Source organism: Dermacentor albipictus, chromosome 1, assembly GCF_038994185.2.
Source record: "Dermacentor albipictus isolate Rhodes 1998 colony chromosome 1, USDA_Dalb.pri_finalv2, whole genome shotgun sequence".
Taxonomy (NCBI): domain Eukaryota; kingdom Metazoa; phylum Arthropoda; class Arachnida; order Ixodida; family Ixodidae; genus Dermacentor; species Dermacentor albipictus.
The window spans coordinates 351,976,103-351,994,317 of NC_091821.1; the positions used below are offsets into that span (position 1 = coordinate 351,976,103).

Genomic DNA, 18,215 nt, shown 5'->3' on the forward strand with positions numbered 1-18,215 from the left:
TATATATGAAAATCTGGAAATTTTTGTCAATAGAATTTCTGTTGAATAGAATCAGGTGTGTGTGTGTGTGTGTGTGTGTGTGTGTGTGTGTGTGTGTGTGTGTGTGTGTGTGTGTGTGTGTGTGTGTGTGTGTGTGTGTGTGTGTGTGTTTGTTTGTTTAGCCTCTCTGAAAATAATGAATTAGTGACATTCTGTTGTACTGAATAACAACGAGGTTCTCAGTTTACTGGTGGACCTGTGTTTTGTGGCGATCTTCTATTTATTGCACAGAAAGCTTTTCTTTCCAGTTTTTAAAATTCAGAGGAGGCTAAACCAACTTTACGGCAGTTGGGTTATCGTAAGGCCAATCTGCGCAACAGATGAAAGTACCGTGCATCACATTACTTTATCGCCACTCCGCGTGTAGTCGGCGCCGATGGTAAAGAGCAGGTGCCGTTTCATTGTGAGTTCCAGCGTGGTTTGCCGCCTGTAAAAGAATCAGAAATCGAGGGTCATGGCAGTTTCTGGTGGTGGTCCTTGTGTCATGGGGTCTATTTAGTGTGGTGTGATGTTTTCTACATGGGAAATGGTTCTGTGAGATGTACTGAAGTGATTCAAGTCAGCATGGCCAGAGTTTATATGCCATGCTCGGCTTTGCTAATTAACTTTACTATAATTAAGCAAGAGGTTTCTGTCAGTTTTCTTCATTCTCTATCCCCTGCCCCCCCCCCCTCTTTTTTTTTTTTTTTTCTCAATGCAGAATGTGGTTCCTCTGAATGAGGAATGTGGGCTTATTGAATGGATTCCAGACCTTCAGGGATTCCGGTTCATTCTGAACCGCATCTACCGTGAAAAAGGCTTACTTGTCTCCAGCAAAGAGATTAAAGAGATGATGCCCGAACTTGCCACCAGTGTTGAGTACGTATCATGTTGTCATTTACATTTACACTTTGCGAATGAAGCATGTCTACATCACATAGTCTGATACAGTAAAATATTCTTGCGTCATCAACAGTGGCTCGAAAAAGAATTTTGCTGCTGCCAACATTTCAAAAAGGGGACTTGCCTTCAATTGGTCAAGTCCCCTTGTTGAGGAACTAGCTCCAGCAATGTCCCTTTTTCGACCACTGTCAATCACTTTGTTTCTATCTTCCTTTGATCATCTGTCCATATTGTCATATAGAAACATGAATATGTGTGTAGCACAGAGAAATGCATGATAGAGAAGGCTTTTAGGAACAAACTCGGTGCCATGTGTCCGATAAATAAAAATTATGAATGATGACTTTCGGTGTACTTTATATTCTTGTTTATTTCGTGCACAGGAAGAAACTGGCCATATTCAAAGAAAAATTTCTTCCTCGGTTCCCACCTGTTTTTGTTGAATGGTTTCACAAGAACTTCCCGGACCCAACTGCCTGGTCAGTGCCCTTTTTGTCATCAATGATCGTTGTGAAATGGTCTCAAGTTTATAGTTTAGTGAGTGAAGTCTTAATGTATAAAGGTCTGAGAAAGTTTTTTTTCTAAATTCTTTGAACATCTGCTAACAAAAGTGTTGCATTAATTCACTATAATAGCATTTGTGCACTATTCCACATTTCAATTGTACATTAGACTATGCAGCCTGTCATGGCAAGGAGCTTTCCATTATTTTAGATCTCTGATATCAAGGAGCACTGATTTATCACTGAAAAAGACATCTCCATTTAGGCCACTGTGACAATTTGTTTTCACAACTTGCACCTGAAGCTGCAACTTTGCTTACAGTTGAATCTTTTCGCAACAAAGTTGCATTCAGCACGAAATCAGTACCTTTATTAATTTTGATATTTGTCACCGTATTTGTCATAGACTGATATTTGTTACACGGTGATTCTCATCAAAATACATTCTAAATTTACATCTTTATATCCTTTATTTCGTTACTATAATTATTTTCCCACACATTCATAAGGCCTTCATGTACCAGTGTTTGTGTTCAGTAAGGATGGCACACTTTATGTAGTTACTAACACAATGTCGGAACAGCGCAACAGTGGTGCTGAGATTTCCTCAGCACTGAATATTGAACTAGGGTGGTTCGCTATCGCTGTCCTTGTCCTTCGCGCTGTACGTTATTTTTGATCATGAATATTCAAGTGTTTTCTCTGATAAATTGTTGGCTTGTTCATTGAGACATGATAGTGCACTTAAAAGACAGGAAAGTGTAGGAACGTTGGTTGTGCTACTGAAGTTAGCTTTTATTTGTTTATTTATTTAAAAATACTGCCAATCTCATCGGAGGTTATAGCAGGAAAGGTATATGAAACATCTGTTGGTTTCACAGAGTCATACATTATACGTTGTGCTACTTAAACAATAAGTTAGAAAAATGGTTTTGGTTACACCATCTACATACAAGAAAAAGAAAAACAATGCATTTGTAACAATGGCATAGTCTAGACACTCAGTAAGTTTAATAATTCTACGATGATGTTGAGGCTACTTGTGACGCAAGCAATTCATTGTCAACCATGCCAACAAACCTGTTTAATGATGATTTGTTAGTTACAGTGGATTTCAGTGAGTTCTAGTCCTAATTATTAGAGGAAAAAATGAGTATTTGAAGCAATTAGTATTGAAAGAGTATTCAGTTAGTGTATTGGAGTGCTTATGACGAGATGGTCTTCCATTTGAGTTAGATATAATTGTTGAGGTATCAGTTTTGATCATGTTGTGTAGGAATTGGAACATCAGTCTTAACTGTGTTATTTTGGTTCGATTTCGTAATGTTACGATGCCAGCATGATTAAGTTGTGTTGGGGAGTCTGTAAGCCTATACTATACTTAGCCTTATTGCTTTTCTTTGTGCTGCCTTTATTTTGCTCTCCTGTTGTTGGGTAAAAGAAAACCAGACAGGGCTAGTATATTCTATTACAGATCAGACAAGTGTTGTATAAGCTATTAGTTTGGTATTTGGTGGAGCTAGTTTAAGATGTCTTATGAGTACAAACAGTCGCTTCAGGGCTGTGCTAGTAATGTTATCAAGGTGAGTCTCCCATCTTAGATCGCTTGAAATTGTTATTCCCAAGTATTTGTGATCATTTACTTTAATCAGAGGACAGTTGTCAATAGTGTAAGAAAAGTTAGACCCTTACATTTTGCAGGTTATTGCCAAGGAAGCACATTTACCAGCATTGAGAGACATTTGCCAGTTGTTATGCCACTAGTGTACAGCATCTAGCATGCTATTGAGTACAGTAAAAGCTCGTTAATTCAAATTCCGAAGGGATGCTACCAAATTCGAACTAATGAAAGTCAGAAAAAGATTGCTCAGTTAAGACGCATGCATAGTCCAACGTGGCGTGAGCACACGCACACACACGCAACGTCACATTGGCGTCTATACTTCGAAGCACTGGTGCAGCCAATGTAACCGGACACGGCCAATGCGGTCCGACGTGCCCGACGTCAAGATGGCTCTTGCTCCATCCGTGCGTTCGTCATGCCGACTGGTGCGGAGAACCAAAAAATGTCGCACTTTCGCCCGAAAAGCGAAGCATCAATTACAGTAGCAAATTAATAAATAGCTATACGAAGTAAGGATAGTAGTTTTATCGGCCGTATAAATGTGTAAACATTCGTGTATTAACTAAATCAACAAGTACAGTGTCACACGCACACAGGTAAACATGAACCATCTCGCTCGATGACCGTGGAAACTTGCTGGAAAACGCTGAAGTGAGGAAACGTGGCAGTAGCAGCGAGCAAATTGGCTTTTGTACAGCTCTCGCTTAACGTGAATGAAGTGTAGAAAGCATATCCCCTACCGGCACTACGTGCATACTGCAAACATCGCAGATTGCTTTGAAGATACGGCCCATGCAGGCACGCACTTCGGTTACGTCGCAGATCGCTTTCAAGATATGACGCCTGCCCGCATGTCTGCACCGTAAGCAGCAGCTGCCAAGAAGAACGTTGCCCCTCAGCCTCCCTCTGCCTCAACCCTGTGCCTCGCACTCGACAGGAGAGCGCACATCTGCCCCGCCTTCCTCTCTCGTGCACACGAGATTGAACCACGTTCGCCGGCTCATCCTCGCACGCTTTCTCTCGAACATACAGCATACGGCGCACGGCGACGATTTTTTAGCCCTTTGGCTTTATACGGAACCTCACGGGAGAGAAGCAGCCTGCAACACAGGCATTTGCCATGCCATTGCCAGGCGCAAATGCTCCTCTCTCCAGTCAGGTCTAAACAAAAAGCGGCAGATGGAAAAAGCAAAGCTGCGTGGCCCGCGCGGCAACACCAGCATTGCCAACGGGCTCCCACGCATTAGCACTCTCTCCATCCACGATGGCGCGGAGTTCGAATTATTGTTGGTGGTGCGGATTTCAGTGTGAATTAATGGGATGTTACCTATTGCTTTCAATACATTGCTGGACGGACCACGGCGGCTACTTTGAATTATCCTAAATTTTGAATTAACGAGTTGTGAATTAATGAGCTTTTACTGTATAAGGTGATCTGCAACAGTAATTATTTCCTGGTAAATAACGCACTCGTTAGCAAACAGCCTGATTTTTGCATCAGTGGAGAGAAGCAAGTCATTTATAAATATTGTGAATAAGATTGGGGCCAGAATGCTACCTTGTTGTATGCCTAATGTGACTGATGTTATTCTAGAGGCAGCTTTACGTATTTGTTTTACGTTGAGTCGTTACTCAAGTAGTCTTGAATCCAGTGAACTATGGGGCCATCTCCAGGTGTTATCTCTTCCTTTATTAATTTTTGTGTGAAACGCAGTCAAACGCTTTAGAAAAATCTAAAAAAGATAAGATCAATTTGCTTGTGGTTATCAGTGGCCTGGGCTGCATCATGTATTAATTCTAGAAGTTGAGCCATTGTTCAAAGGTCCTTACGGAAACCATGATGTGCAGGAAACAAAATGTCTTGTTCTTCCTGATATATAGTTGTGTGTTTTAATATTACTTGTTTTAGTGACTTGTTTTAGTTTAGTTTTAGTTTTAGTTTTAGTTTAGTTTTAGTTTTAGTTTTAGTGACGTCAAGCTAATTAGTGATATTGGTCTGTAATTTGAGACCATGATTTTGCTGCCAGATTTATGTATGGGTATTATTTTGGTAGTCTTCCACTCCGTGGGAACAGTACAAGATTTTATTGATCTAATAAATATTATGCTTAAGTATTTAGCTAGCCACTGCACATACCTCTTAAGATGTTTGGCAAGTTGTCAGGGCCCGTGCCCTTCTTTGTATCAATGTCTAATAAAAGGACAAGCACTCCTTGCTCAGTAACTGTTAGTAGTTTTATTTGTGTACAGTCAGAAGGTTCCACGGATGGTATGCTTCCATCATCTACGGTAAAATTTGATTGGAACTAATCACAAAAATAGTTAGCAAGAGCAGTGTTGTCTTCAGAAAAATGCGTGTGCTCGTCATTTTTCTTTGGATTCAGATATTTCCAAAATTTATTTGGAGCATTTTTCTCAAATTTGGGAAGAATCTTTGCAATATTATTGCTGTTAGCATTTTTTAGTTTACACCTCGTATAGTTAACAGCTACTGCAAGATAATTTCTAGTTAGACTTGTTAGTTTTGTGTTCAGCTTCTTTCCTAATCACTTTACCTTTCTCTTCGCATGTATTACGTAACGTGTTATCCAGGGGTTTAGCCTTTTTGTTTTTTTTTGCTCTTGATCGGTATGTAGTTATTTATAAACATCTGTTTATAAACATCTAAACGCAGTGTCCCAATCTACCCTAATGTATGTGTGTATTTATGCGTCTGAATCTCTCAGGTACACTGCAAGGCAGTCATATGCTCAAACAGTGGCCGTTATGAGCATTGTTGGCTTCATCCTGGGTTTGGGGGACCGACATGGCGAGAACATCCTCTTTGATGCTTCATGTGGAGATGCTGTGCATGTCGACTTCAACTGTCTCTTCAACAAGGCATGAGCCCCTTTCTTACTCTGGACACCACGGTTTTGAATCCCTTGCTTGATTTGCTTTCCGCTAATCTGGGATTTGAATGGGCATAATATAAGAAATCTATAAAAGTGATCTGTAGGATGGGTAATACATGGTGATTTACATGTTGCTCCTGTTCTTGTGGTGCCTTGTTCAAACCCTTTCTGTTGCTTTACTGTGTGCAACTCTCAGCTATCTGATCTGCAATGTATGTTAGGTAATGTCATTCATAATTACCATGGTGAGTTTAAATGTAACAATATAGTTAAGCTTGCAATAATTTTTGTGGTACAAATAATTATGATGTTTACTTTTAAACAGGGTGAAACCTTTGATTGGCCAGAGAAAGTTCCATTCCGCCTGACTCACAACATGGTAGATGCCATGGTAAGTATATCGAGCTCCCACATCTCATTACTCGGCGTGTGTTACCTGAAAAATGATACTGTGGGAGCCAGCCACAGCTTACATCTAATATGTGAGGTATGGTGTGCACATGTGCATATTGATAAGTCCTTTATTTTTGGTGTTCCAGCATCATATAAAGTCCAAATTAGTCATGAGCATCTGCATGCTTTTTTTTTTTTTTGTAATAAGTGCCTGCCTTACACATTATATTTGCCACTGCTTCCTGATTAAGTAGGAAATATGTTGCATACAAATGAGCCGTTCCCTCTAGCTGTAGACACTACTGTACACACCATATTAAAAATGATGAGGGTGAATTCAGACCAGTGAGGCAAAATAGATAAACAGGCAATAATTGAGCAACTACAGGACCTGCTTGTTAATGTCCATAGGTTAGACTTTTGTTCCTACTGCTTTTGGAAGTTACCTCCTAAATGATCGAGGCAACTGTTTTTAACATGCTTGCACGTAAGGGTGCTGATGTTCTCGAGGCCTGAACTTTACCACCTGCATTGCAAATCCGTTCGACAAGTTTTGTTAGCAGACTTATATTTCTGAATGATCCAAGGGAAAAGAGGATCAGCTTGACATTCTGATGAGTCTTGTCACATGTTGGGTTGGGTTCGCAGAAAATGAACAAGCTGATGATGCAGTGTGCTATCGTACCTCTCGAAAGTGAGGGTGCCAGAAGATCCGTATATGACAAATAAGATAACTAGCTCTTATTTTTAATTGCTTTGAAAGAAATGTCTTTTAGCAAAAGAGCCCAGTGTTGTGTAACAAGGCTTCTTATCTTCTGCTTGCCTTACTCAGCAACACTGGTCTGTTGCACATGTAATGGCTCGCTCGCCTTTTTGTTTGCTTTAGAGCCACTCAGGTGGAGCAATTGCCAGTCAGGTTCATCAGTCTGAACTTGCCTGGTGCACATCATCACCATTATCACATATCCTTATCCTGGCCACATGTATCAGTTTACAAATTGTTTATCACCTTCAAAAAGAGCAGTGGTCAGTACTGTGCGTTTTCATACATGTGAGCTGAAGAAGTTCAAACTTGGGAGGCACCTTAGAAAAAAACTTGTGGTCGGTTCTTCCTCTTTAATTGCGGATTTTTTCAGAATAGCTAGTTCATGCTGTCCTGGTACAAGCCCAAATTGTTCGAGCTCGCCATATATTGCCAGTTCTATATCTAGTGGCATGTTAACAGAGCTGCCAAATGTATGGCATAATGAAACAATGGAAGCATATTTTTGTTTCTTTCTTTTTCTTCTTTTTTTCTCTTTTGATCTTTCTCTTCTTAAACTTATCCTATTGAAATGCTATTATCAGGTATGCTGACTTGGCACTGTGGCATTCATCACACCAGTTTGGCAGTATTTTATTGCACCTGTTTATGAGAGCAAATTTTTATAATGGACATTTTGTGGAGCAAGCTCACTGGGTGGCTTTTCTAAGTACGTCTTTAGCTCCAAAATGTGAGCACACAGTTTAAGTCATTGACGAAGTATTTACTGCCCACATAAAGTGGTAAAATGGCATTAGAATGCTACCACAGAAAAGCAGCAATGCGGCTGCTATGACTTGTCATAATGTTGCATATTTACAGCTTTAGTTTGCAAAAGTAACAGTACCTCTTCTTTTTATGCTAATGTGTTGAAACAAGGTATAGCTACACTTTGCCCATTTAGTGTTCTTTTTGCAACATCCAGGGTCCACTCGGATATGAAGGTGTCTTTAGGAAAGCATGCGAAGTCACATTACGGATCATGAGGAACGAGACAGATGCATTGATGAGGTGAGGGTCACGGCAGGTTATCCTTCAAGTCTGCAGTGTACCTTGCTGAGATGTGCGCATATGTGCGTGCGTGTGCATTTTACAGTTTATGTTACTCCTCTTTACTTCCTCCCAGTGTGCTGAAACCATTTGTACATGACCCTCTTGTCGAGTGGAGCAAAGCCCCAAAAGGAGCTAGGAGCCATCAGTCAGAGTCAGGAGAGATCATCAACGAAAAGGCAAGTTTGAATGAATGATGTGTCCTAGTCACTTGACCGATCATACCCAGCTTCGTTGCCTTGGGTGTCCTTGTTTCCCAGCAGTGAATCAATATGAAGCAGCAAGCTTGAGCTTTTTGTCGCCGTGCCATAAACCAAATGGCAAATATGTGGCTATGCTATGCCAAGTTCTACGTTAAATTGAAGAAACAAATGTAAACATGTCTTTGTCACATGTTTCGTGACACTTTCTCATTTTAGTTTTGTTTGCAAGCTCTTCTCTGTCATGTAAGGCCTGCAACTAAGCCACCACACACACTGACTCAAGCTGTGAAATGCAGTCGACTTCCATTAAATCAATCCTGACCGAAAGTCCCGGCCAGTGGCCATGCATTTCTATGGACCTAAATTTTACAATGAAGCTGTTAAGGGCTAGTTTCCCCAGTATCGTGACCATGTATAGACATAAAATAACCGTAGTTCACAATGTATAATTAAGGTATTACCTGATTACAACGCATGCTGTTTTTTTTATAAAATGTTTTTAAAATAATGTTTGGCCGAAAATTTTTTGTGCGGTGCAATCTGACATGAAACCAAAGCCGACTTCGCGGCGTTCGTACGCTTTTCTGCATACATACTTGTACTGCGGCGAAGCTGTTTTTAAATAACCGTGCGGGGAAGCTGGCTTTAGAAAATCGGCCGCCATTGTGCAACACATATTAGACCCTTGCCCATTCTTCTTGCTGAAAAATTGGGTGCGCCTTAGATTTCTACTTTGATTAGGTGGTTTAGTGTTATTTTTACATGAGTCTTCTGCTCTGTACTCATAGAAAGTGAGCACACATTTGATTTTGGAGTGTTTTAGAATAGCGCAAATACTGCCAAATAAACCAGCGGTGTGTTTTGGCCCTTTTTTCTGCATCTTGTTTAATTTAACCTGCCAGATAATTCGATTAGTTTTGTCAGTCCTGTAAGAGTCGAATTAATGGAAATCAACTGTACACTTGAACGGACTTTGCAAAACACTAATGATGACATTGTCTCTTTCGCACTGTGCATATTTGCTTAAGATCTGGGCTCTTCAGTGTATCCGGCAGATTATACTGGGCATCTGAGCTATTCTGTTTCAGGAATTGCCTAATCATGATGTGCACTGAAATGGTTTGCTTACTGTGCACACATGTACCCCCTTATCAGGCCTTGGTCAACGTGAATGGAATCGAGCAGAGGCTAAAAGGTGTCTACAGGGGTCGCAACAAGCCTGCTGGACCACCTCTCTCTGTTGAGGGGCAAGTGGACAGCCTCATTCAGGTAGGGCTCCTTGTTGTACATTTAATTTCAAAGCTTCAACTACAATGAACTCCACAGCACTACTGAGGGACAGGAATCTCTTTACCCATGCATCAAACAGATTTTTTCCTAAGAAATTAGTTAATAGAGACTGACAACCGCCCAGGACGTGTCATCACATATTGATGAAAATGAGAAGAACCATTATTTGTAGTAATATAATCAAGCAGGCTGCTCGCAATTTGAGTCAGAAATCTAGTTTTAAATTGGCATGGAAAGGCAGAAAAAAACTATAAGTGGCGTGAACTGATAGTGGAGCCTTGGTACTTCGGATGTAGTATATCAGATTACCGCAGGCAAGTCAGCCGTTAAGTACCACGCACTTATTGTTTATATTTGCGGTTGTTATATGGTTAGGCGTTTTTGCCTTATTCAGTGCGTGTTACAAGTAAAAAATTCTCACGCTAATTAGCAACACTACCTTCACGACGAGTGGAGTGGCAGAGCCATTGCATCCCTTCTCTTCTCAGGCAGGGGCACAGACATTCTAGCAGCAAAACCATTTCTTTTTTTACACCATGCTTTTTCATTTTATTGCACAGCAGCACACATAAGTGCATGCTTTTGAAAGTGCGGATATTTGCGAGGGAGTATACCCTGAGTTATGTGGTCTGTGTGAGATACAGTATGCTATTGACTCATTGTGCCATAGATGGGTGCCAGCACCAAAATAGGTTTGTTCAATTCAGAAAGAGTGCACGGCCCCACAAACAAAAACTCAACTGTCACCGCAACTGGCTGTGCCAGTTACGGTGACAGTTTTTATTACTTCCTTGTAGCTATAGGGCTATACTTGTCATCTGTTTCACACCAGTGCTGGTGTATAATCGTTATTGTGCTGACCTGTCACTGATTCCAGCATGTTTTAAGCTTACAACTACATCCTCACTGCAGATAGAAAATTATAAAAATGTTCCACAGCATTTTCTGTGTTATCACGGTATGATTGGACAATCTGACCGGTAAGCTTTCTGTTGCACGAAGAAAATCAGGTGCCATTAAAATTGGTTGTCAGTCCCTTTACGACGGTTGTCCCTTTACGGTTGTCAGTCCTATTACGGGTAAATGATGTCGGCTGATCTTTGCATGCACTGACATGTCTTTAATGTTTCTGTTGCGGCGATCGGTAACCCTTGGTACATCTGGGAAAGCTTTTCTCAGACGCTCATTACTTGATAATATTGGGTGGTATTTTCATAGGATGTTGTTTATGTTTGGGTGTGCATTAGAATATTTTGTTATAAAGGCTGGCAGTCTGTCAGATTCTGGTGTAGGCTGTTTCTTAGCTAATTCCAACTACCTCTCCAATCTTGACGCGACATCATAAGCTCTATCAAGAGCAACTTGTGGATAGTTTCTTTCTGCTAGCATTGTTTTAAGGTCATTTAGGTGGTGGACATAATCATTGTCTTCGCTGCAGATTCTTTTTATTCGTTTCGCTTGGTCAAAAAAATAGTTCCTTGCTTGCAGTGTCGTGGGTAATGACTGTTGTAGTCTAAATATCGCTGGCTATCCGTAGGCTTCTGGCAAAGTGTCGTTCTCAGTTTTCCATTTTCTGTGTAGACCATCGTGTCGAGGAAGTTGATTTGACTACGAGGGTAGTGAGCAATAAATTTAATACTCGGGTGAAAGTTATTGAAATGGCTAATTAAGTCAGTTATCGCGCTTGTGCTGTGTTCCCATATTATAAATATGTTGTCAATGTAACAAAGATAGGTGTGGGGTATTAAAGGGTAGGATTTCAACAAGTCTGCTTCAAGCTGTCCCATGAAATTATTCGCATACGTGGGAGCGAATGGTGTTCTCATGGTAGTACCAAAAGTTTGTAGGTAGTGAATAGAATCAAATTCAAAATAGTTGAGCATGAGAACTAACCTAAGGAGCAATAAGTAAACTTCAGGAGCGTGCACTTGGGGATTGATTGCGAGGGATTTCGATACGGCTTCAATTCCTCCACTCATTCCTTCACTCAATTCCTTCACTCACTCAGAGACACGATAGCCCACGACCACCAGCGAAGCAGATAATAAGCGAAGCAGACAGGTGCTGTGTACACCGTTGACACACCGGCTGACACATAGCCATTGACACGTGGCTGACAGACGGCCATGTCACCGGCCTTGTGCACAGCACTCCTTTATTCTCAATTCTACACTCTCGCTGCTAACACAGCTTCGCTCATTGCCGCGCCCACTTGCCTTACCCCTCTCCCCTTTAGAAGAACCCTACCTATATATACTGTGCCGAGGAAAGCGTATGTCACCTTGAAAAAGACAAGTCCACTTGTCGAAACGTTGGCTCCTGCTTTCACCTTGTTCTAGTCTTGCTCATGTTTTGTTAATGTGTGCCCTGGCACACTTGCGTCTGGCTCCTTGGGACAGCATGCTGTGGTACTTGGCTTGTTAGCATGTAGATGCAGTCAAATGCAGGCACACATTGTATTAAATCATGCTATGCTATAAAACACTAGCTTTTAGTCCCTAGATATTGCTTGCATTCTGCAATGTTAGTTCAACTTGTAGTCCTTGTTTTTTTCTTCATAACTTTGAAAGTCTCTGCATGGATTGTGTTGCTGATGGAGCGTTGCATTCATGCATATAAGGTATATGCAAGCAAACAGGAAATCTGTGAGAAAAACGTATTGGGATGAAAAATGTACGTCTGATTTCAGTGCTTATGAAAAGACCATAGCTGCATAACTAGCAGGAGCACTTTATTCATTGTGCAAGAACGACTTAGAACGACAGAAAGCTGAGCTAGTTGGTAAGGATTCATTATGCAAAACAGAAGTGAGGCCTGCAGACAGGACACAAGAGTAGAGAAGTGAACAACACGAATGCTCATGAGCATAGTGTAAGTTAGAAAACCTTGGCGCTAAACAAAATACCCTTTTTTTTTCTTCTCTGTGTCTCTCTTTCTCTCTCTCTTTTTGCAGTCTCAAAGTCTGAGCAGTACTTTTTCACAAAAAGATGACAGGATCATTGTCATGTGGTTCAGAAGAACTTCTTGCTGGGCGAGTTGGTGCATGGCTATGTTAGGAAGAGTTGCGTGATAGGAAGGACGAATACAGGGGGGGGGGGGAGAATGTAGACGGAAAGAGCATGTGGGCATGGCGTTGGTGAACACTACCTCATGCACACCAGAAGTCTCCAGCACTGCAAACATTTTCAGGCAGGGGGCGTATTCAGGCATTGATGAAATGAATATCATTGACTGTAATGTCTTGGTCCACTGTTTGCTCTTTCACACATTGATTCTAAGAGAAATTGTTTTATCTTGCATAAAGTATGGCTGCTTTCTTTTGTTTCTGTGTCCCCTCTGCCATGGTCAGTTATTTAACCCCCAGTTTCCTTATCTGCTTTCTGTCATGGCCTATACCACTTGTAAGTCAGACAGCTCCTCAACATTTAGATAATGGGTACCAAATAGGTTTGCATTTTTACTGCACTGTGAAGTTAAGAGCTTGGAACATGGCTATCTCTGTGACATATTGCCATGCATACTTATTTATCTTTGTCGGTGACCGTCTTTCACTGGTTAAGAAGGGTTAAAAGTTACTGCCCAGCACAAGAACCACCTTTCTATATTGGAAGTTTCTTTACTGTTATCGTTGGTTCTACCCGTTGTTTATGTTTTCGCTGAGCCTTGTGTAAGCAGATTGCATGTGCCACAATGATATTAGTGGTGTACATTCTAGGACTTGCACAAGCACCAGCGATCATGCTAGAAGGTTCAATGAGTCCCGTATAAATAGCCATCATATCTGAGCCACAGACCATATTTCAATACAGTTTTCACTATCGTCTGGTTCTCCACCTTCACTATGTGACATTATAGTATCGTGTAACATCACATTCAAGCATGGGAGCAGATAAAGAAGTGAGACTTGCAGGAAAGAAATGACAGGTTCGCTAAGAGGCTACTGGGTGAGTCAATGTGTGTCGAATTACATCTGGAAGTGGTGTTTCCATGAGAAATAACTAGCAAATGGTGCAAGCAAGCATGCATGCAGTGGCTAAGGAGAGGCATAGAGCTAAGCAATGCCACCTAGCCAACTCTTAGTCTGGTGGTGTTGAGTAGATACACGGGAAGCGACATACAAGAGGATGTGGGGTGTGATGTATCGAAAGCATTGGGGGGCAGAGCAGAGGCACAGACACTAGGCGAATCAGAAGAGGCATGGGGGACCTGATCCTGTATACAGTATAAGAAGCATCACATGTAGATTAAAGGGACACTAAAGGGAAATATTAGGTAAAGCTAAAGTGATAAATTAATGCTCGAGAACGTCTAAGGCATCAATATTATCGCAAACAGAGTTTTAGCAATTGAGAAATTGAGGTCAATGAGAGACACAATCTGCAACTCACCCGAAACATTCAAGCGCTAGCCCGATGACGCAGGTACTCTTCATTATAATTCAGTCACTAGTACTCAACCTTTCGTGATAAAAAGATCATTGCATTGCATTATAAGATGGATAAAAATACTACTTGTCCAGTTCTATTCGATATCTAGAAAAACTAACTGTTTGATTTTACCCTTGACCAAGATGCGGACGTTTGAAGGATTTAATTTTTGCTTGACTCTGTGCCACCCGCGCTTTTGCATTTCAATAGTTTCGATCGCGTAGTGCTGCACTGGTTTCCCTAGCTCGTGAAACTCACACAAACTGCAAGTAGCAAGGAATTCCACATCCTTGTGACATCTTGGGATCCCCAAATGGTCCACACCACTTCACCGAAAGCAGCTGCAGTGGTGAATCCAACGCTCTGTCTTGGCCATCTGTTGCTGTTTTACTCACCGGCAGCAGTAAGGAGAGGTGATGGCATATGCAACGTCACCCCCTGCTCGTAGGTGGGCTTAGTATTGGACTTTATTTTGGACTTAATATTTGCCTTTAATGTCCTTTTAAGTGTACACACACATAGTGTTCCTTTGTCTCGCTGAAGACTTGTGGATGAAGAGCCGGGGCCGTTTCATCTCTTCACGAAAGCTGAGACTTGTGAAGTAGCTGTGTGCAACCATGGTCTTGCCCGTATCCAGTGGCTGAGAGGTTACAGTGAAGATGTCCTGAGCGAAGCGGCATGAGCAGCCACATGTGCGAATTTGTTCAGGTCTGTCACTGCTTAGCATGGTCAGTAACGTAGGCTTGCAGAGCCTGCTTTGTTGTGCCCCCCCCCCTTTTGGGGGTGAGAGGAATGTTGTTCACACACGCGCAGTTAAGTTATCAGTGTTTGGTAGGGGTGTGCGAATATTCTAAATTTCGAATACGAGTCGAATTTTTTCCTTATTTGAAGCGTATTCAATTCGAGAAATGCATATTCATAAATTCCCAAATATTCGAGGACGGCCGAATAATGGTCGAAACGGTGAATATTCGGGCAGACCGAATAATTTAGCAATTAACAAATTATATGCTTGCTCCACATTCGCCTAAGAACATGTTTATTCACTGAGAGCTTGACATGATCCGCTCATTATCTGTATGCTCTGCATCAAGACGGCAAGTTAGGCCAGTTGGTTGGGATTCATAGCAAGGTTCGTTACAGCGCAACACAAAACAAGGACAAAAGAAGGTACAAAACGACGACACAGCGTTACAGCACTGTGATCTTAAGTGCTGTAACAAACCTTACTATGAATATGTACGCTCTGTTCCAGTCTGTCTGCATCGGGCCGTGAGACATGATCAGTTTCGATTTTTTTTTTTTTCCAAGCTTTATTCCAGGGCTTTTTCATAACAATATATGATGTACTCTCGGGCTCTGTAAGTATGCACAATAAAATATGCACCTAGAAAATGTTACCTGGACAGATGTTGTTCTGAACATGTTGAGCAGTCGATTTTCCTTCGCGATAACTTGTAACAAGCGTTTACCTGACAGAGCAGTACCTGACATTACCTGAGCGCATTACCTATAATGAGTGCCTCTTTAACCTGAAGCAGCCTCGTAAAATGCAATATTATTTTTAAAAGGGTAATAAAGCTATAGTTACCTCATTTTGCAATTTTTAATACTACGCATATATTCGATATTCGAAGACAGTTTTTCGCCTTATTCATATTCAATTCGTATTCGAAAATTTCAATATTTACACACCCCTAGTGTTTGGCTTTATCCTTGCGCGTTTGTGCTGCCTTGCTACAGTGATGTCTTTTTCTTTTAACAGGAAGCAACCAACGAGGTCAACCTCTGCCAGATGTACGTTGGCTGGGGCGCCTACCTCTGATGATTTTCTCTGTACTAGCTTAGTATTCTTGGGATCTTTTTGCCGAAGAGCTTGTGGATCCTTTCAGCACTGTACATACTTACATGTGCCCGTAATGTGCATTCCTCAGTATCCATTTTTTTTTCATCATTGAGGAAGAAGTGGCTTGTGTACTTTTATCTCATAATTCATTTCATGTCCATCACTGTTTTATTATTCCTGCACACTTCCCTAGCAGCTAACCTATCTGAGCACATCTGCTTTGATTCTGTTATCTGTTTGTTATGTTGGTCACTAGTACTGTATTGTTGACAATTAAGAGTGCTGCATTTTATGCTACTTAGATGTATTTATTGGACTACTTGAAAGTGTTGTGCTACATTAACAAATATGATTACATGCTTTTAAAATACAGAACAGAATTTCTGTGCTGAGGGCCCTTGATCAAGTTGAATGTTTATCTTGAAATCCAAATGAACAAAGGAGGACATTTGTTGCATATAAACTTTATTGCTTGTTGAGTAAAATGTGCCTTTCTCTGTTAATACAACTATTCGATTTCATGAACTATCGCTCAAAATTTGCTGTGCTTTCCTTGTGCATACATTAACGTCCTCCTTGAATGCATTTTGTTGAAGTGATTATGATGGGGCAACAGAAACTTTATGAAGTGTTCATAGGTGTGTGTAAAATGCTTATCCAGGAAAGGCCTTGTATCAGTTGTTCAAACTAAATGTTGCCAAGTAAAAATGACAGAGGTCATTATGAGAATTGTGCCTGGTGTACGTTGATAGATGTTCATGCTAGGCATGAGTGTCTTAAAGTGAAGCTTTCTTTGCCTCTTCTTTCAACTTTTTCACTGCTGCTGTTGCTGTCTTGCATGCGTATCGAAAGGTGGTTCAGAGCATGCATACACATGGCATGAGCGTGGCAGAGAGGAGAGATGACACGAGAAACTCGTTGGGACATTTCCATGGCATCGCCACAATGCCCTTTAGAGATCCCTGGGCGTCGCTACAATACCCTGTTGATGGCTGTAATTATCCAGTTGTGACACCCGCAAAAGCATTGCAGAAACCACAGTGCTTACCTTTGTGCTAATGTGCAACAGTCCACAGGGGAGGTAGATAGAATGCTAGCACATACAGAAACTCTAGATAGAATAGTAGAAAGGAGTTGGGAGAGGAGGCAGAGAATGGGTAAAACCATAGCCTCCTCGATAAAGAGTTTGTCGAGGAGGCTATAGTAGAGCCAACGCAGTCCCGAAAAGAGTGAATAACAGTCTTTCCATTCTTCGTCCGCTGCTCCCATACATGGGGGAAGGGGGGGAGGGGGAAAGGCAACGTAAGAATGCAAGGAAATTTTGGATAAATTTAAGTTCAATATGCGATATGGTACGTTTCCCCTATTTCTGAAAAATAAACACTGTCTTGAGGCGGGCAGGCGACAATACAGAAGCAGCCGCAAGTCAAATCAACACTTCTGTGCCAGCCGCGATAGCTTTGCAGCTATGGCGTTGCTCGAGATCGCGGGTTCGATCCCGACCTCGGCAGCCGCATTTCGACGGGAGCAAAATACAAAAAAAAAACTCATGTACTTAGCTTTAGGTGCAAGTGAAAGAACTCCATGGGGCCAAAATTAATCCAGAGTTCGCCACTACGACGCGCCTCGTAATCCGATTGTGGCTTTGGCACGTACAGCCCCGTAATCTCATTAAAATTTGCCAGTTATGCCATAATGCAATGTGCCGTGTGAGGCAATGACAGTGCTAAAGTTTTCGGAGGCTCAAACATCGAGCAGGCGAGAGTTCGCTTCTCGTCTGCTTCGGTAGTCATGTTTTGTGATGTTGTTGAGCCTCATAAATGTAACGCCTACCCACCACGTGGCCTGAGCCAAGCAATGGGATTGTCATTTAAAGGGGCCCTGAACCATTTTTTATCAAAGTGAAGAAAGGCATTTGAAGTAAGAATTGGCTATTTCAGAAATACTTTGCCGCAAAAAGTACTTCGACGCGTTCAGCAGAAGCGAAGTGATTGGCACTCAAACACGACCTCCGCTGTGCCCCTGTTCCTTTTCAATGCCTTTCACTGCGAAGGCTAGGGCGCACTGGGACGTGCCCACAACGCTCCGCTTTCTAAATGTCGCCATGGTGCGCAGTTCAAATTTCATTTTAGGTGATAACGTAGACGCCACAACTTCCGATTTTGGTGCCTACGATGCGCTAACATAAGACAAACGCAATTTTCCTCAGCGAGCTGCTTAGCCAGTGGACTCGTGGCGGCATCCCGCGGCGGCCGCGGCATC

The 18,215-nt window shown here is 41.7% G+C and overlaps 1 protein-coding gene across 2 annotated transcripts in view; it reads left to right on the forward strand.

Moving 5' to 3' along the window:
- Positions 1 to 16,682, forward strand: part of mei-41 (meiotic 41) — a 128,016-nt gene extending 111,334 nt beyond the window's left edge. For both annotated transcript variants that reach the window (XM_065441630.2, XM_070531796.1), the window contains 8 exons: positions 740 to 897; positions 1,305 to 1,400; positions 5,775 to 5,928; positions 6,268 to 6,333; positions 8,063 to 8,148; positions 8,264 to 8,366; positions 9,546 to 9,659; positions 15,873 to 16,682. In XM_065441630.2, coding sequence (XP_065297702.2) covers positions 740 to 897; positions 1,305 to 1,400; positions 5,775 to 5,928; positions 6,268 to 6,333; positions 8,063 to 8,148; positions 8,264 to 8,366; positions 9,546 to 9,659; positions 15,873 to 15,932 — 837 coding nt within the window. In that variant the 3' untranslated portion in view covers positions 15,933 to 16,682. The remainder of the gene's footprint in view (positions 1 to 739; positions 898 to 1,304; positions 1,401 to 5,774; positions 5,929 to 6,267; positions 6,334 to 8,062; positions 8,149 to 8,263; positions 8,367 to 9,545; positions 9,660 to 15,872) is intronic.
- Positions 16,683 to 18,215: the final 1,533 nt, after the last annotated feature.